General features: G+C 40.5%; 1 protein-coding gene across 1 annotated transcript in view; it reads right to left on the bottom strand.

Annotated features, from left to right (window-relative positions):
- The window catches only part of plppr1 (phospholipid phosphatase related 1), a gene marked incomplete at both ends in the record, with an annotated part of 31,807 nt that extends 12,189 nt beyond the window's left edge, over positions 1–19,618 (bottom strand). The window contains 2 exons of the mRNA XM_079234834.1: positions 4,552–4,740; positions 19,559–19,618. Of these exons, the coding sequence (XP_079090960.1) occupies positions 4,552–4,740; positions 19,559–19,618 (249 nt within the window). The remainder of the gene's footprint in view (positions 1–4,551; positions 4,741–19,558) is intronic.
- Positions 19,619–26,188: the final 6,570 nt, after the last annotated feature.

Below are 26,188 nucleotides of genomic sequence, written 5' to 3'. Positions count from 1 at the left end.
CTCAAAAGGGCACAATTAAAAAGTTTGGGATAGCGTGCAGATGGATAAAGAGATAAGGTCATTAACTATAGGCCAATGAGAAAGAGCAAAGAGATGGAAATGTGAGAAATGACCAGCACTGTAAAACAAAAGTTGAACAGCTGACACAGCACTGAGGAGGGGATGCGTGTGACCAGGGACAAGCAGGATAAAAGAAGAAAGGATTTATCGTATTAGTTTTTAATGAGTTTAACACAAAAAAAATACTCACAAAAAAGTATATTGCGTAACCGTAAGAGCCGAAATAGCATGACAACATGATATATAACAAACAAAGAGTAATGGGAACCAACTCGTACACTGATGTTGTTTGTCATATATATATATATATATATATATATATATATATATATATATATATATATATATATATATATATATATATATATATATCAGCCTGTAATCATATTTTCTTTTTTTCGCCTTTTCTTTTTCTCTGAAGTAGCAGAAGAGTCCGTCAAAACTGCCCTTTTCTTGATTTTAAACAAATTTATGTTATTCTATATTGTAAGTCAGAGTCTGTCTGTCTGTGTGCCTGTACCTATCTTTGCGAGGGCCAATGAGTTGTAGACCGTAACAGTGAGGACATTGTGGGCGGTCCTCACTTCTTCAAAGGCCTGTTTGAGGGGTTTTAAAATAGGTTAAAGTATTGGGGTTAGGCATTTACTTGTGATGGTTAAGGTTAGGATAAAAGGGCAAGAGGATTGAAGTACAGGGAGAAGTGTGAGTGGGTTGGGTCGCTGAGTGTGTGTTACAGGTGTGAAACACTGTCGGATGCTGAAGCATTTGCACAACAATTAGCTACAAGAAGAGAATGCAAACTGGAGGATGTGTTTTACCTGTGTAATATACGTGATGGTAATTCAGGTTACACTTCAGACTAACATAGCAGTAACCACAGTCAATGTTTAGAGCCTGAGAGCAAAGAACAAAGTGTCCCAGATAATAAACACAGAAAAGAGGAGACACAAAGAGGCAGCAGAACGGTAATATCTCATTACAAATAAATGGGTGGCGTGTGTCCAGGAAGCAGACATCTTTTACGGTCACATCCCAGATTGAGTGCCTCTTGAAATCGTAATAGAAAAAAGAAAGATGTCTGTTTGGAAAGGAACCTGGGGAGACATACAGTACACGGCTAAAAGCCCTTTCACGGAACTCTACAGTTCTAAACTGAATTTTAGATGTGTAGTGCTCGAGAAAGACGGGCATGTTTCACACACCACATTCTGTAACGACATCAAGACATTAAGGCATACTCCAGTGGTGGAGTGGGTAAAGAAGGAGTCGGCTATAAAAACACATATCCTCAGGAGGTGCTATTAATGAATTCATCAAATGCTGCAAACATGTGCACTTAATAGACAAAAAAAGAGATTAAATAATGCATTTAACATTTACTGGATTATAACAATACACAGCATGCACAATAACGAAACAAAAGGATAGGATGGTTGGCTCACACAGTTCACAAAAGACAATTTGACTTTGAAGTGAAAATAGTAAGAGAGAGAGTTGGCAACTATATACTTTAAAGGTCTGTGAACAACAGTTAGACCAGGTTAATGCAAATTACTATAAATGATTATATAATTGCTGCACACTTACAGCTTTAAAATATTGTATTTTCTTATAGACACCTGTCCTCCACCTGTTGTGCACTAAAGTCAAGGCCAAAGCTGACGATTATTCTTTAACACATTGTATCTGTACTTAACATTTTAACACTGCACCTTCCTCAAACATACCGAGGGCCTGCGTCTGACCATAAAGCATCGGCTCCTTTTATGTTCTGGGATTGACTCGTCTTTTTCTCGAGAAAACGGCCAGAGAAAATGAATTCCAACATGCAGACACATGCAAGCAGTCGTTAGGAGGTGCTCATGAAATCGTTGACACTGGTTTAATAATGAAGGGCGCCAGGGGCCCAGAGACATATGGTGCCTGGTGCGGTCTGGTGTGCTGGGTTGGAGTCAACAAGCGTGGAGCTAAACTGCCACCTTGTGGCCGCATGTTGCTATTCCTCATTTAAAATCAGCAATGCACATGCAGTGATCGGAACAATATTTCCAGCAGACCCTTTTCACACAAGATATTCATCATTGCAGGCACACAGGTGTAATTAATAACACTAATGAGGGATGCACTCATGCTCGCTGACTGATGGGCTCAAAAGACAGAGCCATCGTTAAGGGTATTAATTACACCTGTGCGTCTCCTGCCATGCCATGCTGTGAAGAAGCTACTTTGATGTGTTTAGCGACACCTTGAGTGCACCCCCAAAATCCATACTGCAGCACTGTACAGTGTATGCCACTTACCGATTGGCATCGTATACCGTTTAAGCAGTTAATATGATTTTTTTTTATTTTGTTATCCAACACTCAACTCTTTATACTAACAATAAATGTTAAAAGTGGGAAACTGCAACTTTGGCCATAGACAGTTACATTTCACAGAGCGGCAGCAACGTGTCTTTATATACTTTTTGTTCTTGAGCTGTTTCAGCACCACCTTCCACAATCTCAGGCCCAATCTCAATCTCCACCCTACACCCTCAAACCCTGAACCCTCAGGGACTTCCTGACGTCAGCTGCTAAGTGGAGTGTGAGAGGCTGTGAGGGCTTGAACTGGTGTGTATATGAATGGGACAGCACTGTGCTGCAACATATCACGTGACTACATAAACACATATTGTGTAGAATTGTGTATTTATTTTATACTTTTTATTCACGGATTTGAATGTCTGCCTCACGAGATAAAAAGTCATTTTAAATGATCTATTTACTCGTTTTGTCAAAACAAAATGTTTGATGAATGTAAAAAAATATGATAGATATATATATATATATATCATATTTTCTGCTTGCATTCGTCTGATTTCATGTGTTTTTATGTTCCATCTTTAATCTGTAATGTATTTTATCGGGCTGAACGCCCACATGTCTCTTTGTTTACCTTTTAATTTTTTTCCGTCTTCATGCTTCCATTGGGAACTGTGTGTTTAACGTCACATTGCTATGAACTGTGGGTAATTCCCTTAGGAAAGGGATCATAAAGGGCTCAAAATGTCTGCCAGAGAGCCCTCAAGCACTCAACGATGTGAAAGTGGGACAGCCCTAAACCCTCAAAGACTTTGCGGGAGCGCGCCTCAAAGTCCGTAAGGGTGGAGATTGAGATTGGGCCTATTTGAACTATCCCAGTTCCTCCATTTTCTTTGTGCATTGCATTGTGGGAGAATAGTGTTCATGAGAAATCAACCATAATCTAGTATGCACTCTGTCTGGTTAGGGGGGGATTGTCTGTCCCTTCTTCCAATATAAATACACGACCCGGACATTCTGGAACGGAACCCGGACATTTTGGAATGGAACCCTGACATTCCGGAACGGAACCCGGACATTCCGGAAACGGTAATTCCGGAACGGAACTCTGACATTCCGGAAGAGAACCTGACATACTCAAAACGTGTTTAGAATCAATCAGAACCAATTATGTGCCATGTATGTTTTCACATACAAGGAATTTGTCCTGGCGGGAGGTGCATCACATTGAACATTTAACAATAAACAAAAAAAACATTTAACAATAAACACAGTGCAATAAATGGGAGCATGAATATTTACACTTGAGTCTAGAATTTAAAATTAAAATAAAGTGCATGGAATGTAAAAGTGTTTCTATTAAGCAACCGCCGTGAAAGGATAGAGTGGCATGAGTTTCATTACACGTATAGGCATTAGGCACTGAGTCAACCATTCTCCCTGTTGCTGTTGAAGACGTTTCCCCGGCGCACACGTGTCCCCTTTCATTCAGCAAAACTGAAGGAACAAGTGAATGAATGGATGAAACTTCACACAATATGAAATCCACTCGCCTTAGCTACCCTGTGGCCCGGAAGACTGGAAATCTCCATGGAAAAGACTGTTTAAGAAATCGTATCACAGTCCGGGGACTTGTACACTTCACCGGTGCATTCAGCCGAACAAGCAGGTAACAAGTTTAAGAGATACAGTTCAGAGGAACAGAGAGCTAAAAGTTCAGTCTCTGAAATTGTCACAGAATGTCTCTTCATGACCCATGAATAGATTTGAAAACAGTCTTCAGTCAGACAGGTTGCTATGACATGTTCTTCCATCCATATAGAGAAACTGTCACAGGTTCAAATAAGATGCATTGCTGAATGTCTATTCTGCACAGATGTCCTCCTTATTTAATATCTAATTCAACACTGCCCTCCCTAACAGTCCGAACAGAAGGTCATTAGACCATGTAGGTTAGCAGTATATATTTAAAGTCTGGCAACATACTTTGTGGAGGAGTAGTTATATTTTTGGTTGTTGAAGGTTAAAACAAAAAAAGGAGAAAAAAAAGGGGAAATAATAGGTTTCAAAAGAGAAAAGCTGTAAGCAGTGAACAAATGGTTGCTCTGCTCAGAGAGACGTTTATACGCGGTTGCCGGTTTTAAAGACTGCGGCGACATACAGATAAAAAAAAGGTTTTTTTACTCACTATCGTGGTGGGAGCAGCAGCCACCACGCAGTAGAGGATGAGAGGCGGGATGAAGCCGGACTCCTCTGTGCCGGGGTACGGCTTCATCAGCTCGGCGTCGTTGCAGAAGAAGCCCTGCACGTGCACGCTGAACAGGTCCGTGCACTCCATGTAGTAGGCCAACAACACCGTGCCGGACATGATGACGAGCTGGAAGAAAAACATGTCGGAGCGGGAGAGGGCGAGAGCGTAGAGAAAGTTGAAGAAGAGGAGGAGAAGAAGAAGAACAAGAAGGGGGTAAGGGGGACTTGTTAGTTGTATATCCAGCGCACTGAAGACTGCCCTTCCTTGATTCACTTTCCAGTGGTTCAATGAGTTGTGTTGGGGCTGATCCCTGAATAGCGCTTCACTCTCAGCTGTGACGTGTCTAACATGGTTTTAATGCAAAACAACTGCATAAATCCTCTAAAAAAAACATGTATTTCCCTCTCTCTCTCTCGCTCTCTCTATCTCATGCTAACTCCTCATGTACAAGCCCCCCACTTACCACCTCCTCTCCTCCCTCACCCCCTCATCCTTTTATCCCTCTAACATCATCTTTTGTCTCTGGCCTCTTTTCGCTCTCTTTCCAGATTCAGCTGCGGGCAATATTTTTTGTATTCAATGTATTTTTTGTTACATACATACATACATACATACATATATATATATATATATATATATATATATATATATATATATATATATATATATATATATATATATATATATATATATACATATATATATATCCTTAGTCACTGACAAGGAACCAACAGTGGAATATGAAATATAAGACATTGCACAGCTAGGCTATTAATGTGGTTTCTTAAAAATCAGCTGCATTTGTGTCATTCAGCCAATTATGTTTGGATACTGCCGCCAACCTGCTGGCAATGTGCGCTCTGGTTTTTATATCAAAGGAGAGTGATGACGTGTTTGCCCATATTTTAAAGCTAAATAGCACAAAGCCCCACAACATCCCCAAACTGGGAAGAGTATCTTCGCCAGGGAAGGTACTGCCAGTACATGTCGACATTAGTCATTAAAAAGGTACATTAGAGCTACTCGGCTCCCTATGATTACAGGGAAAATGTGAGACAAAATAATAATAAGATGCTTTATTGATCTCATATGAATCAAGTATTAGATCGTGACAAATAGATAAGACATCACAAGTGATCATATCTGACTATCCGGTCTCATTTTTCTGCTAGAAGAAGGTAATCGCCCAAGTGTTTTTAGTTGTTAAGATGTCATATAGACAATAATAATAATAATAATAATAATAGTGGTGTGAATGGTCCCTGATTCTTTTCAAAACGTGGTAAAGCCAGCCACCTGTAATACCTCTCCTCAACACTAGGTGGCACACTGCTGCCGCTGAAGGATGAGTGTTGCTTCGACACACATTGTCGGTTGCGTTGTTGTACAACACAAGAACAATAACTTGATTGCATAAGCTGCTGGGATCATTCTAACTATGAATCATCTTCAGCCAACTGTTAAAACACTGCATGCATCTGGAGTCGAGGTCTAAAGCTACACATTTCGTTGATCTTATCTCACTGTGAGTCAAGATAGTATAAGATGTCTGCCGTTTCCCAGTGATTCACAAAGAAATAAAACAAGCTCAGGGTCCCATAAAGGAATAGCGCTTTGAGATCCAATTTCAATGAAACATAACAGATGTGTGGTTTTTCCAGCTGTGAATCCATAACATGTTCACCTATTTGTATCTGTGGGTGCACTGTGAGCTGTACTTTCACTCACTAAATGTGAGCAACCACTATTGATATTCTGTCATTCATCAGGGAATAAATCAGTATTTACTAGTTTTTTTTTATCATTTACATTTTTATTAATGTAGATATATTAACATTAAACATAAATACAAAAATGAGGTTTGTCAGAAAATAATAAAGTACAAAAAAACAACAGAAAAACAAAGCAAAAAACTAAAATACAATCACCCCTTTAATTATCTTTTACATGTAAATTTGCATATACAGCCCTGTATTCATACCTGCATTTTCCTGAACACACACATCCCGCCCACGAGTACTTGACCAGTCCTCTATTTATTCTAAAAGCCATTAGATTTGTCCATCAAAATCACTGCTCTTTTCCGTAGCAATCATATTTTCAAATGCAGCCGTCTCTGTCATGAGTTTGAGTCTGTGAGCGTGGGCGCATGTGGGCTCTTCCAGTTTCTCAGGATAAGCCATGAAACGTGTTAATGACAGTCTAATCTCTGCTTTGGTGAGGCGGTGGCACTAACGATGTGTCCCCTAATAAACATGTGGGGATTCTGGTAAAGGCCGTTTGAGCCACCCGTCTAAGTTTTTCAGTACTACCTTCCAAAAAGGCAACACATTGGAGCATTCCCACATAGCATGTAGAAAAGTGCCCATCTCGTTGTTACATTTCAAGCATTTATTATCCTGCATTAAGCCCATTTTAAGCCACAGTTTCAGAGGTGTACAATAATATGTACAAATTTGTAGTGAGTAAACTTGCTTCTTGCATCCCTTGTAATATCAAATGTAGGGTGCCACCCTACATTTGATATTATTTCTCGCCATACATCTTCCCTAATCTCAATGTCGAGATATTTTTGCCATACTAGTCTCAGGCCCTACTTCTTTTTTTTGTTTTACCTGTTTCAGTCTTGCCTAAATGTGCAGAGCTCACCCTCTTGTACAAGCCATACTTCCGTGCCAATTTATAAAGAAAATCAAATCTAGCGTTGGAAGAAAGCCTCCTCTTTTTTTTTAAATGAGACATTTTTGAACAAAAAAAGTGTGATCCTACACAAGTGATCCTGGGCAACAAAGACCACATACATCCTATTATGCAGTAGTATTAGTAGGTCAAGAACTACTAGTTCAAGTACTTGTCCTACGCTACAATACGAGTACATATTTGCTCTCCTCAGTCAGACAATAAAAGTCAAACAAGCTCGAGCTGCTTTTACTGAATCTCGACAACAGATCCTGTCCAATCAAATCAGTTATTCAGAACTAATTGTACCCACAGTAAAATATGGAGGCTGTGTGAGCCAGACTGGACAATATGGCCAGCGGGGTTCAGACAGTGGGGGCAAGAAAGCGACTGTGTGCAGAGAACTGTTGGCAAATGTGGTCTTGTAACAGATGGCCATGGCGAGATGTCCAGGTGTGTGGGTCTGTGTGTGGTTTCTGCCAACTTTCTAAATAACACTCTAATTCATGGTATTTTTGCCTGCTCCCCTTATTAGTAAGGTATGATGCATTTTTACACAGTCCACATACGTCAACGACAACTTGCATGAGGAACCATCATACTTTGCACATCACGGTTACACTCGTCACTGGAGCTGAAGCCACTCAAATGAAAAGACGTTTTCAGTGTTTCAAATGTAGAAAAACAATCCTCCTGCATTTCCATCTTAATAAATGATTAATGATTGATTTACTTGGATTTAATTGAGCAGTTCTTTACCGAGCCCTGATTTAAAAAAATTAAAAAAAGGACATAAAAACAAATGAATAACAATAGGAACTGACATGAAGCAGCGACAGAGGACCTTGCACACAATAACAAAACAGGCAATAAAGAAGCTGGAGCTGAGCATTTTAACTGACATCAACGGAGGGATTTGAGAGGAAAGTGATGGGTATGCGGAGGAGTATAGCATGGACTGTTTTCAGAAATTAATCTCATTTCAATCTTACTTCCTTGTTCAAACCCAGGGTATGCTTTTAATTTGGCTTCATCAGAAACATGTCAAAAATACCCGTTCAAACACGTACAACAGTTACAAAATAAGAAGAAAACCTCTGTGTGGGTTGGTTCATTTCGCCAAATGCGAATGAATATGAGAGAGTAGATCCCAAAGATGACAGCAGCCAACTGACGAACAGCACCATCTTGTGGCGGGTCTTTGTTACTGTAACTCCCACCAGAAACCTCAGCAAACAATAGGAAGCGTTCAGTGTTGCAGAAGCTGCTGTAAAACCCAGTTTCCCAAAGTAACCTGATATTTCTCTCAGGACAGATGTGGTTGGAGTAGCAGAATTTGGCGAGAGCGTTTTTCACTGAGACGGTGTATTAATGCAAATGAGATATTTATTTTTAAACGTTTGATATAGATTCTTATAAGTGGTCCATAAAAGCTGCATATATCCATAAAGAGCTGTCGCTGCAGGCTAAAATGGTGCCTTCCACAATAATTGCTTGTACTGACATTTTAATATTTGCTGCAGATACAATTGTAGTTTAATTGGTGACTTTTATCGGCGTATTATTGGACCTTGGTGACATCATTTATATTTAAGGATGTTATTATTTCTTCCAGAAAGTCATTCCTGAAAAGTATTGATATTATTCATTTGAAATGCAGCAAAAGTCTCCAGGTTGCCTATGTTTCTGTCTTCAGACTGGCGAGGACCACATTTGAACTGAAGGTTGACACTGAGAGGCGGACCAGCCGCAGCCAACAGGTTTTCCCATGACACACCATAAGGCTCTTCCTCTTGCTCCTTCTCTTATTTCCACTCTAGCTACTCCTCAAGCTTCTTTGCCACCCTCTCCTCTTCCTCATCATCTTCGAGTTATTTCTCTTCTCGAAAGCGGTCAGCAAGCACTCTCCTCCTCTGGTTATTTTGCTGGCTCATCCTTTAGCTCATATCTGCTCCTCACCAGCCTCCTCCTCTAGCTCTCTCTTTAACTCCTCTCCAACCTCTCCCCCTTGCCAGGTATCTACAGGGCCGGGAGCCCGACCCTGGGCTTCTGTGCTGCTTGATGATCAGAACAAGATCATCCTGCAGAAACTGCAGACGGCAGGATCCCCTCTCAGAGCCGAGACCTCCACCTTTCGCTGTAAAGCGTGCCCCATTGAAGTTCCTCTGACATGCACCCGGCTAACCTCAACTGGCCCCGAGCAGATGAGGGTGATGAACTTGCGGGTCATCATACAGGACAGAAACAAGCAGGGTGGCAGCAGGGTGCTGGACAAGTGGGCAGGTGGAGCACCCAGGTAGCGCTCTTTTAACCAATAGAACACCAACCTATTTTTAGGCCCCGAAAATTGCATACCCAAACTAAAAAGGGTGTATCTCTGCAACCACTATAGGGCTATTTGAAAAATGTGGGTATTATAATAAAAAGGTAGATTGTGTTCAGATGTGTAAATAACAGTCTATATGTTACTGGTTAATGAAGATGACACACAGAAAAAAAAATGAAAAGGTTTCAGGTCCGCCTAGAAAAAAAAAAATCACTTTCAGGATGATTATTTCTTTGAAATGATGAAGCTCTAAGGTCCAACTCTAACCCAACTCATTGCACAATATGTTAACATTCTCTCTGCAAAGGTTGACTTTGATAAAGTGAAGCAGAACAAAGGTAGAGAGGGTTTAAAGTACAAAGAAAATGTAGACAAGGTCTCAAAAAATTGCATTCGCGCACATCTGTGACAATTGAATTTTTTCATGTACCAAACCATATATTTCACTTTTTTTTTCATAAAACAATCTATGATTTACAGTTTTATATAACAATCGCTAAGTCTGCCTCAATAGGGGGAGGATTGGTTTTTAAAAAAGGTTCAAACTGTTTGCATTTTTGATTTATTTAATTGTACTTAATTTATCTTATTACGAAATATTATCTCAAGAACATGCAGCTGATGTGCTGTTTAATCTTGTTTTATTTGACTTAATTGTATCTGAATAACTATCTTCTGATGTAAACCATGTCCTTGCCAGGGAGCGTGTGACTCCGGTCAAGGTGGCCGTCAGACTGGGGGAAGATGTGGGAGGATAGCATAAACCTCCAACGTGTTATGGCCCCTTAGTGAAATTGCTCTCTGGCAGAAGATAAAAGGAGCTAAGGACAGGAAACTGAGGATACAATTCGCACAGGCTCTCCAAAATTAGACAATAGAAGATTGGCAAACCGTTGCCTGGTCTGATGAGTCTCGATTTAGGGTCAGAATCTGGCATAACAACATGAAGGCATGGATCCATCCTGCCCTGTATCAACGGTTCAGGCTGGGGATGGTGATGTAATGGTGTAGCAGATATTTTCTTGGCACACTTTGGGCCTCTTAGTACCAATTGAGCATGGTTTAAACGCCACGGCCTACCGGAGTATTGTCGCTGACCATGTCCATCCGTTTAAGACCGCAGTGTACCCATCTTCTGATGGCTACTTCCAGCAGGAAAATGCACCATGTCACAATAATCAAATCATCTCGGACTGGTTTCTTGAACATGACAATGAGTTCACTGCACTCCAATGGCCTCCAGTCACCAGATCTCAATCCGATAGAGCACCTTTGGGATGTGGTGGAACCGGAGATTTGACTCATGGATGTGCAGCCGACAAATCTGCAGCAACGGCGTGACGCTATCATGTCAATATGGACCAACATCTGAGGAATGTTGCCAACACCTTGTTGAATGTATGCTATGGATAATTAAGCAAGGTGTACCTAATAAAGTGGCCGGTGAGTATGTCTGCGCCCCCCCTAGACCAACAGTGGAGTAAATTGTGACATGGTGTAATGAAAGTGCATCGATCAATGCTGATGTGATGTGACGTGAAGGGATATGCTGTGATGGGATATGCCATGACGTGACCCGACGTGAACATAAACCCAGCTCATTGCAGGGTTTCCATAGGTCTACTATTAGCTTTACATCTGTGCGCCTTTTCCTTGTTACTCGTAAAAATCCATAAGATTCATAAACGGAATTAATTTAACAAATGTTGGTTGTTGATTCGTTTTGCTGAAAATATGTGTAATTTGACTCCTTCACATCCTCCAGCATTGTGCAGGTGTTTTGAGCCACCATTTTGAATCATTTCAGGATTAAATGCATTTTTTTTATTTCTTAAGATATATTGTGTGCTACTTACTGCTTCTAAATAGTTGCTTTAACATATGTATAGCCCATAGCTAAACTGTGATTTTCTTGAATATGAACTCTTGATATTCTTGATTTTTTTAATATGTCTATGATCACCAAATCTAACAATTTATCTATTCATCCCATGACAGATCCAAGACTATATGTTATGAAGGAAATACAGTTTTCTTCATTGGCCCTCAATGGTAGTTATCTTCTACCTGCTACATTCTTTACTGTCCAGTTTACTTTTGATATTTCCATAATGAGGACGTTTCCTGAAAATAAATACAACATTTGCCAGCAATTGTTTGATTGGTAATCTTCTGATTTAATTCTGAAAAATTGCATGTCAGTGCAACATTTTCATTGAAGCAGCTTGTCGGCACACAGCATCCAGAGAGGGATAATTTCATGATTTAATGTTGTTCCACAAACACGTTCCAGCAGGGTAATCGGCTAACACATAATTCACAGGTCTCTGAAAATATGCTAATTCCTGCTCTTGCAGAAATGCCATGTAATACCTTGAGGGATAACATACCTACGGATGTCAGGTTTACAGGGAAATACCTGAAAAGGGCTTGGACAGATTAATAAGAGGGGTCTACACTAAGAGTACATATTTACTTTGACCTTCACCTCAATTGCATTTGAGACCAAAGCTCGCCTCAAGCTCAACACACAACAACAACCACATTTGCACTCGTTCACCAGCCTGGGTTCAGCAGTGCAGCCTGGTGAGGTTGCTGGTAGGAAGCATGGGGCTGCTTGAGAAGATCAAGATGTCCTTGAACCATTTCTTCCCTCCTACATTCATCCCAATCACAGTCTCACTTCAGGATCTCTATAAAACTCATATTTCCTCCATCACTCGCCCCACCTCCTGCCACTTCTCCTCGCTATAAATCATAGAAAGCCGTAAACAAGCAGTGAGCTATTAGACATCGTGAGAGTCATCGGGCTGTGGCAAATTACCAAAACAGGCCATGAGAGATGAGCAATTTCTGCTTGTTGAGTTGATCTTACGCTCCTCTCCTCTCCTCTCATCTGTCGAGCATCTTGCAGCAGTTCAGAGTCAGGGTGAGTATTTCCATTTTGTGCTAGTTTATACTTCTATTCTACCACATTTTGGAGACAAACATTGTATTTAAACAGCATCACTGACAACCTACTTTGCAGTTCATGATTATTAATACAACATAATCAACAGTATAAGTAGTTTACATTTCCCCTGCATTAACTAGCTGTAACAATAGTGATACTTTTGCTACTTTAAATATATTTTGATGCAAATACTTGTGTACTTCTGCTTCGGGATAATCACACGTCCTCATCCCTGAAGTCCGGTCGCTATTTCTGTGACTTTAAGAGCCGCCTTTCATGTGAGAGTTGTTCACCTGGACAAGCTTCCCTTTCTCTGTGAAGCACAACTTGTGGCTGCATTATATTCAATCCCCAGCCAGCGACATGCTGCATTAGCGGTTTGAAGGGCAGACTGACAAGACTGGCTGCCGTAAAACGGTTCTACAAAGTTACTGCAGCGTGCCATTATCCTGCTCCCTAGGAGGGCACAATCCACCTCTTTTACACAGGATTCTGGCAGCGCGCTGTGGTGCAGCCATCTACCTCTGTTGAGTTGGGACATGCTACATTTCTCAGGGTAAGTACTATGCATCACTTGAGAGGAGCGGACAAGAATGTCCACCATTCATGAATCAATTACTTATAGGCCTCGAACACAGTAAAATAGCACACTTTTTCAACCTTACATTTGTTCTAATCAATATTTAATAAAATATCTAATATAATATTAGAGGTACCCACAGATAATTACCACATAATGCTGCATTCCCTCTCAGCTCTATAGAGCTTAATGAATAACATCTTTTAGCAAATTTTTTGCTCACAACTTTACTGTTGTGGTTCACATTCTCTGCTCTCAGCAAACTTGTTTTTAGCCGCAAAAAATAAAGCTCTGATAAGCCCACGCTGTACGCTACCCAACACTAAATTCAGGCAGACAAAGGCAGCAACTAGCTGCAGGTAGCAACATGTAGGGGCTAAAGCACGAGATATTCCCATCAGGGGTTGGTGGAGACCAAAACAGAGCAAAAAGGAGTGAATTTTCAACTTGCACACACACTCTACTCCAAGTTGATGCATCCATATCAATTTTGTAGGTGGTCTGAAGTCTATTTGTGAATTCAGCTTGTTGCACTGCAAAGTGGCCTGGAAATCTATTAATGTAGTTTCAGAAGAAGACAAGAAAGTTACTCCATACGTTTTTAGATGGTACCAGCATTAATCGGTCCAGTATGACCAAAAGCTTATATTGGCCTTACCTAATATTAGGTTATATAGTTATGAATAACAAGCATTACTCTACTTGTGGTACGGTGAAACTATGTTTTAGTGTTTACCTTTGACAACAATAGCCAGTGTTTAGTAGTAACGTAGTCTTTTTTATCTTGGTCGGTTATATATTCTTATCATACGACTGAGTTACTGTACGTTTACTATTCAGGCAGCTTAAGAACCACTTTGTTACATTGTTATGTTAGTAATGACTTCATATACAGCCAATTTCTTCATAACTCTTTATTAAATGCCCATCCCTCTCTTTCTCCAGCCCTCCCAATGTCTTCCCTTCTTCGTCTCCTTCGATCTGAAATATTTTTACTGTCAGTTCCACAGCCCATCTCCTCCTCAGATCCTGAAAACTACCAGGAAAATGTTACATAAATCCACCAAGTCCTAGGTTTTCATTTCACTGTCATGTTGCGTTAGTACACTGGGAGAAAAAGACTGACTGACAGAAATGGGCATCTTAGTCTTGCTTGTCCGGATTCTGTTGTCAGCCTTGTCTTGAAGTGACACAGAAGACTGCTACTCGTTTCAGTTTTGTGTTTTATCTAATGTATTAAAAAAGCTAGGACATCATTATGAATAGCCAGCTAGTAAATGCAATTATGGGCCTTAAATCAAGACATATTACCATAGTGTTTTTACAGTTTTTTCAAAGAAAATAACTGTAATAAATAGCTTTTAAATACAGATTCCAGCTGTAACAAATACGTTCATCTCTTGATCGTTGTCAATATGCTAAATACAGCCTCTTGTGCCATTAGGGGTATGTCTATTGAGGGTCCGATTTCTAAGGCTCCTGTGCCTGCTTTTGCAGCCATAAAACATTTCATTAAAACTGCAGTGCACATTTGAAGATTAAGTCAACATGACCCTTAAATTATTTAGATTTTTCACATTTTCAGTCAGCTTGTTAAATTAGAAGTAACAGTAATTATGCCGTTCTAACGTGAGTAATTACATTTCCAGGCAGACAGCTGTTCCTCTTTGTCCCCCCATGTGACAGAAGGCCACAAACATATTCCCATCAGTTGGACATTGTCACCTGCACGGTACTCGTGCTCTCCAGAGGTTTTGCTGTGTGTGGGCGAGTCTTTCAGGAACTGCTCCCTGATCATCTGCAAACAGAAGATTGCCTTGTGCTCATGTCAAGATCTTAAAACATGTCTTCAAGCCTCGTTTCTGTGACCTGTTATAGACTTTTTTGCCTCGGCCTTACCTGTACCTCTGTACCCTGCACTACTTTCCCTTCTATCTTCATTGTTTGTGTGACAGTTTGCCATTGAAGCTCTACTCTGCTCCTGACTTCTCCACAGTGTAGGATAGTATTAATGTGAGCAGTGGGAAAAAATATCTGAAACGGAGACTGAATAATTCAAGTCGCATGTGCTTTTAAAGTGTATGTAAATTATATGGTATGGGTCCAGACATGAAAGCAATACAGGTGTTTTTTTTTAAGGAGTGCAGGTCACAGATTAACAATCCCCCTCATTTCAAAAGACAAAATCAAACACTGCACATCTACCTGTCCTCTCCTCAGCCTCCTTTAAATTACAATCTCCAATTGCAGGCATTGCAGATTGCAGGCATGTTTCCTGCCCCAGCTTAATCAAAGCCAGCAGGTTCACTTAGACTGTGTGTTGTTCCAAAACTAAATTTAACACGCGATTCCCCAGATAAAAGCCCTTTTTTAGAATCCCCCAAGTGAAAAATCATATTGCGTCAGTGCAGCCAAGAGAGAGACGAAGCGACATCAAAGACCATCACTCCCTGCAGTCATTCTTTTTTCTTTCTTTTTTTGTGTAAATCATGACAGCCCAGAACATTATTACACCATACTGGAAGATGAGATTGAGCAAGATAAAAGAAAGGAATCATCTCATTGATTGACAGTGGGAATTTTCACAAATGACAGTCAAGACAATAGTTCACTTCCTTGCAGCCTGGCGCGGGCGGTGGTTTGAAAAGATTTCACAAGGCCCTCCGTAAGGTTTTGTACACGAAACCTGAGACGTCTAAGTGGAGAATAGTGAGCTGAATGAACGGCCCGGGGCTCTGTATTGCATAATCTCATCCAGGGGGAGGCACAGGATATATCTGTTCTTTCCTCATTCTTCACGGCTCACCTCCACAGCTCTTCTTATAATTAATATCTCATAGAGTTTACAACCTTTTGCTTCCTTCCCTACATTATACAGTGTTCTTCCTTCCCATCTCCTCTTTCCTTCTCCTCCCTTGTGACCCTGTTGCACTCCATCGCAGTCCTCCCATCTTATTTTCCTTTTCACTCCCTTTCATCCAATCGTCCGCAGCCATGGCAAACGGCAATGGCAGAATTATCAACTTGAGGTTAAGTAACCAAAAAGCAACACGATACACGACTAGATAAACAAATCACCATGAATAAGCATCCTCCCTGTCACGCTGCCTCTGGCACTGGAGACGCTCCAATCAGGGAGCTTTGTTCCCGGCCATGTGACGGCTCTGTCCCTCTGCCTCGCTCTGTTCGTGAGAAGGCAGGGTGAGTAAGAGAAAAAAGGGCAAAATAAAAAAGAGGGAAGGAGGAAACAAAAGGAGCACGGGAGAGAGTGAGGGGCACCGAGATGGAGCGATACAGAGGAGGATAAAGAAGGTGAGGGGAGGGAAGAGCTCCTGTGACACCACAAGGAATAGAGATGGGGGGATCGAGGGAGGAAGCTGGTTCAGTGGAGAGAGGAGGGGCGAGCGAGAAATGAGGCTGTGAGGAAGTGACAGAGACATCAAAGAGGGAGAGACAGAGAAAACGGGCAAGGGCAGAGTGAGACACGGAGGTGGATACGACGCCTTTTGAGAGCTTGTCGTGAAAATTAACAGAAAGCTCGCTCCTCAATGGGCTATCACAGTGTAGCTCTGCCCATGCTCTGCTGCAACATGGTGGAAACACACATGGGGTGACACACATGCAATTGGGGAGATTGTGATAGCGAGATTTATTTCTCTGTTGCTGCGTTCCGAAAGTCAAAAAATTGGGCAAAGAAAACATTGTGTAAAGTCATTTTTATGTTGAACCTCACGGGGCTGAGAGACATTGCTCTACTAGGATTTATGAACTTCAGTGGCGTCCTACTGTGATGTCACACAATTGATGTACAAATTAATCATTGAGATCATTTCAGGGATTGTAAATCATGTAAATGAATAATTGAAGTAGTTATTCTTCCCATTTGGGTCTGATGTAAAGCATAGTGGAACACACTTCTATCATAATTGTGTCTATAAACATATGTGCTTTACAGACCTACAGATAGACTGTACATTTTTATTTCAACCAGATTGACGCTGTACTACAATTCAGTATTACATTACAATAAAGGTATGGATTGAAAAAGAGCTGAAGCAGTAGAGGTCATGATATCCTGATGTTTAATCTCAAGTGTTGGTTATACCAGCAAAACGCGAGATCCTACATTTCCCACAATGCATCTTTCATTATATTGCCCCCTCCCTGGCAAACAGTTGAATGAAGCACCCTTTGTTTTAGGCGTTAAAAATACAGCGGCAAGCTTCGGGACAAACTTGTATACATTTTTTGTTTCCGCATCTTTCGGAGTCGGCAGCATATGTTAATAGAGAATGTCTTTCTAATAGAAATGGGTCGTCTCCAAGCCCAAGCTGATGAAATCATCCGGCCTATTTTTTCAGACTGTCGAGTGGTCATGACGGAGACACAGGAGACATTCAACAGATTCAAATAAATATGACAAATACAGGGTGAAAAAGACATGGGTACAACTGTATACTCATAATGTAATAAAGATGGGTACTGTGAATGAATGTCAACAATCTTCTGCAGTGATTACTCACTGATGTGATTTAGTAACATAACAGTCATTACTGGGATTTTAATTTTCTCATCACAGCCAAACCCTGTTGGAGATTCATCAATAACAGCTGCGTGTTGATTGGCTTCATTCTGGTCGGACTACCAGCAATGACCAACTTTGATGCACACGTTGCTTTGGTCTCCAAAACAGATTTTTTTTTTAAACAAAAAACCTGATCATTAAAATGTGATTAGCTGAATGTTTCTTGATAATCAATGGGGGCATTTCGTCAGCTCAGGCGGACTTAATGTTACACTGTTATTGAATGCAATGTGCAAATTCAAAATTAAAAGAATAGTTAGGAAACTGGAGAATCTCTCTTGTGTATATTTGAAACAAAACGAAACTTCTCAAAAAAGCAAGTTGTTCTTCCAAAACAAAAAGCCATCATCATCAAATTGTAAGTATCATCACCAATGAGATCTGCCGTTTCCAGGACTACTGTATAAACATCCACAATATATACACTTTACCACCTAGTTGTTAAACTGGGAATGCTGTCACCAACATAATCATCAGTTACCCATTAACCCCCCTCGAGTTACACACCCTAATTAAACAAATTGCATAGTCGTGACTTTCAATGTTCACGCTGAGCTCCAGCCAAGACACTTGAAAGCTGTACATGAGAAAACTTCTGTGCAATGATGACACGGCTGTCAAACAGCAGGACGATATAAGAGGAAACATTGGGTGATGAATAGTGTGTCAACATTTAAAAAAATAAAAGAACAGGAGGATGGTGAAAATGTGTCTGTATCCAGTGTTTTTTTGTGTTAACAGATGCTGTACAGGGCAATTTCCCACATGCTCCAACTTAAAGTCTGGCTGCGTGGGAGTAAAAGTGACATTTCAATTGACACAAGTGGGATTTCTAATATAGCATTCATAGCATCTGTTCTTAGTCTGACAAACACGAATATGAATAGACCATGCAACATGGTTTTTCTATTACCAGAGTGCATACAGGAGGGTTAGGTGCTCCTTAGTCATTCTGAGAATAGCTCAATTCCCTCATGCTGCTAAACTTGCAATCTGTCAAAAAACTGATTTTACCCAGCTCACCTGTCTGTTATTCCTGGCGCGGTGAGGTGTCGCAGAGTGCAAAGTTACCTTGTCGAGCTGAAATTGGTGTGGAAATGATCTCAAAAGTGTCGGCACATTTCTGCCATCTCTCCTTGTTCGGCGACACAAAGCCGCTCCATCTAAATTATTGATATCTGACTAATCAATAACTGGGGGTGTCTTGAGATAATTTCTCAGATGTGAAAAGAAGAAGCACCGAGGCGAGAAATAGGCAGAGGCCCATAATGCTGCTCAAAAAGCAGCAAGGTGGAAAGGACATAATGAATCAAAGGGGACATACAGTCACATTTCACTTATCTTGGAGGACATAGTCTGACAATTATATTCATTTAGAGTGTGAAATAGTCTTATGGTGGGAGGCTGTCAGAAAATGTGACACAAAGGTCAGTCGGGAAGACAGTGTGAGATAAAAGAGGAGGCGTGAACTCATCTGAGACCATTATTCAGGACATTTCCTCAGAGAAGCGCGTGTGTGAGTATAAAATAGCGAGAAGAGAGAGTAATGGAAGGCGTCCTGAGACATCTCTCTGATTAAGGACTTTCAGCTGACATGGTAATTAAATATGGAGGAGCAGAACAGTTCTTACACACACTCACACACACACACACTCAGATTTTCTCTCATTCCAACACTTTACGCTCTGGTTGGCTGTGTATAATTTACCCGAGGAGGTCATTTGCTAATGGTTAAACTGTCACTCGCACACTAAACATGCACAAACTCATCATGTACATTTCCCCACAAACCAGGATTGGAATTCACACACAGCCTCTCACCTCCACAAAGATGAAACATGGGATGATGGAGTAGCTGCGCAGGGTGTTGTTGGACGCCATCTTGTCTCCTGTCGGGAGACTTCTCCTCTCGGGATTCACGGCGGCTCACTCTGCAAAGGAAGGGAACATCAAGTGTCAGCGCTCGTTATCTGATAATGAGAGAAATGCAGCGTTACCGCATTACACTAGATCCACGTTATGTGAAATGGAGTATTGATGAGAGACACTCTCAATAGACCGGTCACCTACATCTTGAAAGTGTTTCTTTATTATCCTTTAAGTTGTTTGAACTTATTATAGTTTTTACTTTCTAATGTCCACTCCGTATCGCTTAATAAAGGCTGAGAAACAATGGACGAGGTGAGGTTTCAATAATTTGTTAAATCATTGACTGATTTAGGAAAGCAGCTCCGGCCTGGCAAACAGTCCTTCAATCCAGATCTGATCCTGGGTCCCAGTTGCAGAGAAGGACAAACAGAACCGCTCAAATGACCTTTTTTCCTTTGCAAATCCCTTCTGGGTGGATCCTCCCAGAGCAGTTAAGAGATTAAATCCCCGAGTTGTGTCTTAGGTCTACCCTTGAGTCTCTTTCCAGTCAGACTTGTCCAAAAATGTGACTTGTTTTTATCAATCATTTAATTTAAAAAATGTTGTTTTTAGAACAATTTCCCAATGCCCAATGTGATGTTTTCAAATTGCTTGATTTGTTTGCAGCAAATCATCTTATGCGATAAACTACAACCAGACAATGTTTGGTATTTTTACTTGATTCATGAATTTAATGGGTTTTTGATTAAACGACTAATCTCACCACCTCCTAACTTGACTGGATACACCTATAAGAGCAGCCAGGGTTCACCACCTGTGAGACAAAGGGTAGGGATCAGGTGGAAAGAGACCTTGACGGCAAAGACTGGCAAGTTGCCTGGTGCAGATTAGACCTATACAAAACACAATTACTAGTCACTGCATTATTAAAATGTACACACAACTAACTTCTCTCTGGCTGTAAAGAAGCAGCAGAGACTGAAACCACACCGACAGAACTCGTCTCCAGCACCGCTTCCGTTCTCCTGTCATTGTGTTTTACTGCATTTCATTATAGCTTCTAATTGTCACAAACAATACCATGGTATTTCCCCATAGAGATAGAAAGTGTGTTAGTGAGAGTGGAAATCAAATAGAAATAATGAGAGAAGATGAGGAGAATTTTATTTTATTTTTTAAAGGAAACTGCTGTGATATATTTGCTTTTCTGGATGTAGACTGAAATGGCTGAAATGGAGTGAGCACTCAGATCATTGCTGTGGACCAACAGTGCAAGCAGTGTCAGTGGGTGTAGATTAGCTGAGTTTTAATAATGTTTGTTTGAAAATAATAAATCAACAATTACTACAGCAGATACTGGCATGTTGTTGCTTTCCACAAAGCTATGACCCCTGCAGGTATTTAATGTTTATAAATGTGTTGTGGGGCTCGAATCATGCTTAATTCCCCATTAAAGAGAAACGTTGCGGCTGATTTGAGCTCCCTCTCTGTCTTCCGACTGTGAAATCCTGACTGATGAAAGGCAAAGAGTGTGGGGAGAAGGATTGTTGTGAAGCCAAGTTGGAGAGAAAAGGAGCAGTGGAGCATTTCAGATTTTACATTTATTTATCTATTCATCTAATTATTTTGTTCTAGATTATGAATTGTACCTGAATGCCGGCTTCTCATTTTAAACCATAGAAAGACCATTATTAAGCCAGGTTCTGTTGGATTTTAATAGATTTCTGCTCCAATGTTGACAAGACTGCCTCGCCTTTGTTGCATTTCATACATGGCAATAAATAGACGTCTCAAGCTCTTTATTTATATATGCACAACAATTACAGAGAAACTGTCGTTGGCAATGACAAAGGCTCCCTCCAACAATGCTCATTATTGTGCATGAAATATAATATGATAACAAAAGTAAAAATAAAATGAGAATCTCTGATGAAAAGTTAATCTATAGGGATAAAATATAAACAAATATGAATCAAATAAAAGTGTTATATACATTTGTGGTAGTCTGTGTTGCAAATAAATGTAAACGGGGACAGTAAACACAATCTAAAAATGTGTTTTAGTTTGGAGTAAAATGTTACCAAAGCAGCAATAAATTCAACAGAAATCCATCCCTAAAGAATCAAACGAGCAAGGATCACAGCAGCAGTCAGACTCCCACGGAGATTGAAGGCGATACTAAACATGGGAAATCATGTAGGTGAGTCATTTTCATATGCGTCATACATAAGTATATACTGAAACAGCACTTTTTTATTCATTGTTTTCTGAAAAATAGTATTGATTATAGGATATATGTATCGTATTTTGGCTAGAAATCCTGTACATGTAGGCCTATTGTATAAGTGGTCTGTTGCTTGATGGTAACTGCTAATTAAGAATGTTGCTGCAATTATTGTGACACACTTCTGCTCCTCAACTACTACTTAAATTTCTATCTAACAGTCAACACTTGGAGATAAAGCAATAGTTTGTGTTTTGGGAAATACGCTGATTAATTTTTTCGCCGAGAGTCACTGTTAATAAAAAAAGATTGATATTGCTCTCGTGTCTGTCCATTAATCATAAGGGTACAGCCAGCAGCGCGTTAGCTTAGCTTAGCTTAGAGCCACAACTGGAGCCAGGAGAAAACAGCTAGGCTGACAGTCTGAAGGTAACAAAATACACCTACCTGCATCTTTAAAGGTCGATAAGTAGCATGTCTTTTGTTTAATCCATAAAAGAACCTCTAAGTTGAAATGACTGACGTAGCCTTTATCCCTTTCCAAGTCGTTATGCTAAGCTAAACTATCCAGCTCCTGTCTTTAGCCTTATACACAACGGACAGATATGATAGTGGTCAATATTGTCCTCTAACTCCTCAAAATAAGCAAAGGTCCTAAGGTCAACCCTGAATGAAGGACAAGCAATAGGCTAATAAATAAAATACAAAAGCTCCTAAGCTTCTTGTGGCTGCATTGTGTTCTGGTCTGTTTTAACTTTCACTCTGTAGGATGTGGCTATTTGATCGAGAGGGACTAACTCCATCACCTGAAGTTTGATACTGACATTTAAACACTGAACCATTTGCTCCAACTCTTTTGCAGCTGCACTGGGAGTATCTTTCTGTTCATCGACAAATATAGAAATATTTCATAAACGACTGTCTAGTGAACCAAGAAACAGTGTTGCCCCTCCTGTATGTTCAATCAGATGTTCAACTGACAAAGAGAAACACAAGTGAAACTCTCATCCTGATTTGAAACCCAACACTTCAATCACACTGAGTCACTCGACGCAGGCAGACAGTGATGCTGAAAGGTCTAATCAGTCCCTAAGTGCCTGCCCCGTTCCATTTAACACTCAATCTAGTCTAATCAACCCGACATTAGATGGAAACAATCCGACCCTCGGCCTCTAAGCTCTTTTAGGGGAAAAAAAATCTGTTTGGTATCTTTATGTGAAACACAAATCGTCAACGTCCATCCCCTGGTACTTCAAACTTTTAAAACCGGCATGTGTTGGCCTTAAGGTGACAAAAGCTGCAGATTTAACACTTAATCCTATTTCACCAGCAAAAGATTAGCGCAGATATCAAATCAGTATCCGATGCAGAGCTGGTAGAGGCTGACTGTGTTCAAGGACACTTCAAAACGGGTGGATAGCTGCCAGGTGAGGCCAAACGGAGCTTTTCCAGTTGATGGATGGTCTCACACTTCACTAAAACCGCGAACACCCACATTAGAAGTCTTACATGCCATGTAGATTTAATTGCTTTCAGTAAATCCATAAAAAAAAAGAAATACTCTTCTGCTAGACATCCTTGCGATCCGTCTCAGTGCACATTAACGGTGTAATCGGCCTCCAGTGACTCAGTGACTTTCCAGATGATGTCAGTTGGGGAGGCATCAACTACAGGGAGGAAATTGAGTAGTCATGTTTGTAATGCGGTTTAAAAAAAGCCCCCAAAATTAAATGTAATCACATTTACACCGTTAAACTGTCCGATCCTCCAAGATATGTGGCGGTTTATGAAAGTTTCTCTACTACCACCCCTGTTGGGTTAAATTATTCAGCATTTCTGCAGCTTGCTGCACTGAACCATGCTTTTATTAAACCAGTCAAATGGAAAAAGTTCATGTTCATGTTGCCAACTATGATTTTTATCTCTAGTGGAAAACTTGATTTGTTTGAGGATTTTATTTTCCCATAAGCATTGTTCCCTGAACAGCGGTAATGAGCAAAAGATTGTAACTCACTGGATGTTATATGATGTGATGCATGTGATCCAATAATGAGCACAGCCTATGATGCACAACATACCACAAGCCTCACTATACAATAGCAACAATCCATCTATAAATAAACTATATTCAAAAGAATAAATCAATTCTACTAATAAACAGTATTATGGAAAATGCTATGAAACAGTTTAATGACTTCCCCACATTACCTATTTGGTCAATTTCAAACAAACTCTGCTGCGTTTGCCCATTGGGTTCAGTTTATTCATCTGAAAGCTTTGGGAGGGCAAAAGACAAATCTGAGCTACCGCAGGATCGTGTTGAAGTAGAAGCGGGAAGTCTAACCGGGGATGTTGCAATCATAGTGTACAGGATGCATCTTAACCACTGGGCATTCAGACAGCCCAACAAACACACATAGATGTTCCCTCAATCAATAACTAAGTGTTACAGAGGTAAACGGAAGAGTGATGTGATTCTGCTTGCTTTTTTATGATGTCAGTTCTTTATTATAAAGTCGGTGAAACAAGCAGCCACACAGATATCCCTCGTATATCACAGGATGCCTCTTCTCCATCTATTTGTCCGTTATTATTCAAAAGTGAACCATCGACATACGTCTCGTCTGACAGCGCTCGCAATCAATCATTTCGACTGTGAGCCCTTGGTGACGTCAGAGAAGAGGATGACCGGCAAAACTCTGCGAGTCCCCGTCGGTTTATTTCCAGGTGTAATAAAATTGAACTCAAAACAGACCAGCAAGAAGGACACAATGTAGTTTACATGAACAGACCAAATTACAGGTTGATGTCGAAAAACTAATTGTAATATGAATGCACTACTAAGTCAATTATAGTGTAATGGCATACAGCAATGTATGAATGCAGAAGATGTTCTTTTTTTTTTAACGAGCCTTAAATGATTGTCAAGTATTGTCTTTTTGATGCTAAAAAAACTCTAAATCTTTTGAGACGTGCTCCAATTAAAAAAAAAAAACTGCAGTTTCAGCTTTTATTTTTTTTCCTTGTTCTGTCGCCACAGAGGGAAGAGACACAAAAAAACAACTGGCAATTTGACAGTGGGACTGTGAGCTTGATGATTGGACTCGGGGCTCTGTGACAGATGATTCAAATCAGAAAATGTAAGGGGGCCACACTCAATGTCAAAGAGTTTACACTACATTCACTTATTTCTCACACAACCAGCACAGCCTCACAGCTCTGCAGAGTCACAGCGCTGAACAATTGGACCTAAAGTCACTGTAAAGCCTTAACAAGATGTCTCTTTGTCTCCCGCCTCGAGACATCGCAGTTTCAAAAGATGTACTACAGATCACAGCCAAGGAGCATTTTTCTTCCAATTCCGAGAGCCGGTTAATTACAGTCGGATGAAAGGTGATCAGATCGTCTTCCCAGAGGCGAGCTCATCAAACGAGCAGCCCACAGGCCTTGTCAGGATTCATCAGTCTCTCCTCTCCACTCAGCCCGCCTGGGATGACTTTGTCTAGACGTGAACGCCGTCCTCTCAGAGGCGGCAGGAGCTGACTGTGAAATATTGAGCCCACGAATATCATCTGATTGACCATCTCCTGGTCTTCAGCTGAGTTGTTCTGCCCGACTGAGACTTAAACTGTCACGATGACAGAGATGGTGATAGAGCTGGGGAAATATTACCTCCAGTCATCACTGGCAGAATGCTGGTGGTGGAGCCCTTCTCTCCTTTATACTTCAACGCAGGAGCATCAGCTATCAAACCTTTGCAAGTTCCACAATTCTAAAGCTGCTACTTCCCGATCCAACATATTGGACCAAGCTGGAAGACGCTTTGTACGAGAGGAAACTAGTGCAGAGAGAATTATATTTTGTGTTAATTGTCTTCTTCATTTATTGAGTCGCTGTTTTAATTTTTGACTTGAAATCAATGTAAATAGAATATTTTATGGTTTTAGTCTCTTGGTTGTGTGTACAAGTAGGACAAACCTCTTGAGATGAACCATCTCGGTATTGGGTATTCTTTTGGAGGTCCTATCATACAATACATACAGAAATGAAAGAAACAAAACAAAGACATTGAGGTAATGGGAAAGACAAGAACAAACAGACACTTTATGGCCCCAGAGAGGCAGTGAACAAATGTTGGCCCAGCAAAAACATAATAGAGAAAAATATAGAATATACAGGACATTGTAGAGCATAGCATCTTCTAGAAAAAAATGGGACGCCTTCTTATTTGAAGTTCTATTGTTCATGTTTCAAAATATAATGAGGATAGTTGTAATGTCGACATTTAAAGATGAGCCGCAGCCAATGCGGACGCCATTTCAGTGTGCTCTACGTTGTAAAGTGTATTATGCTGCTGG

The sequence above is a fragment of the Taurulus bubalis genome (genome assembly GCF_910589615.1).
Source record: "Taurulus bubalis genome assembly, chromosome: 19".
NCBI lineage: Eukaryota > Metazoa > Chordata > Actinopteri > Perciformes > Cottidae > Taurulus > Taurulus bubalis.
The sequence above is the reverse complement of the archived record's forward strand: the minus strand, read 5'-3'. Positions and strand labels throughout refer to the sequence as shown.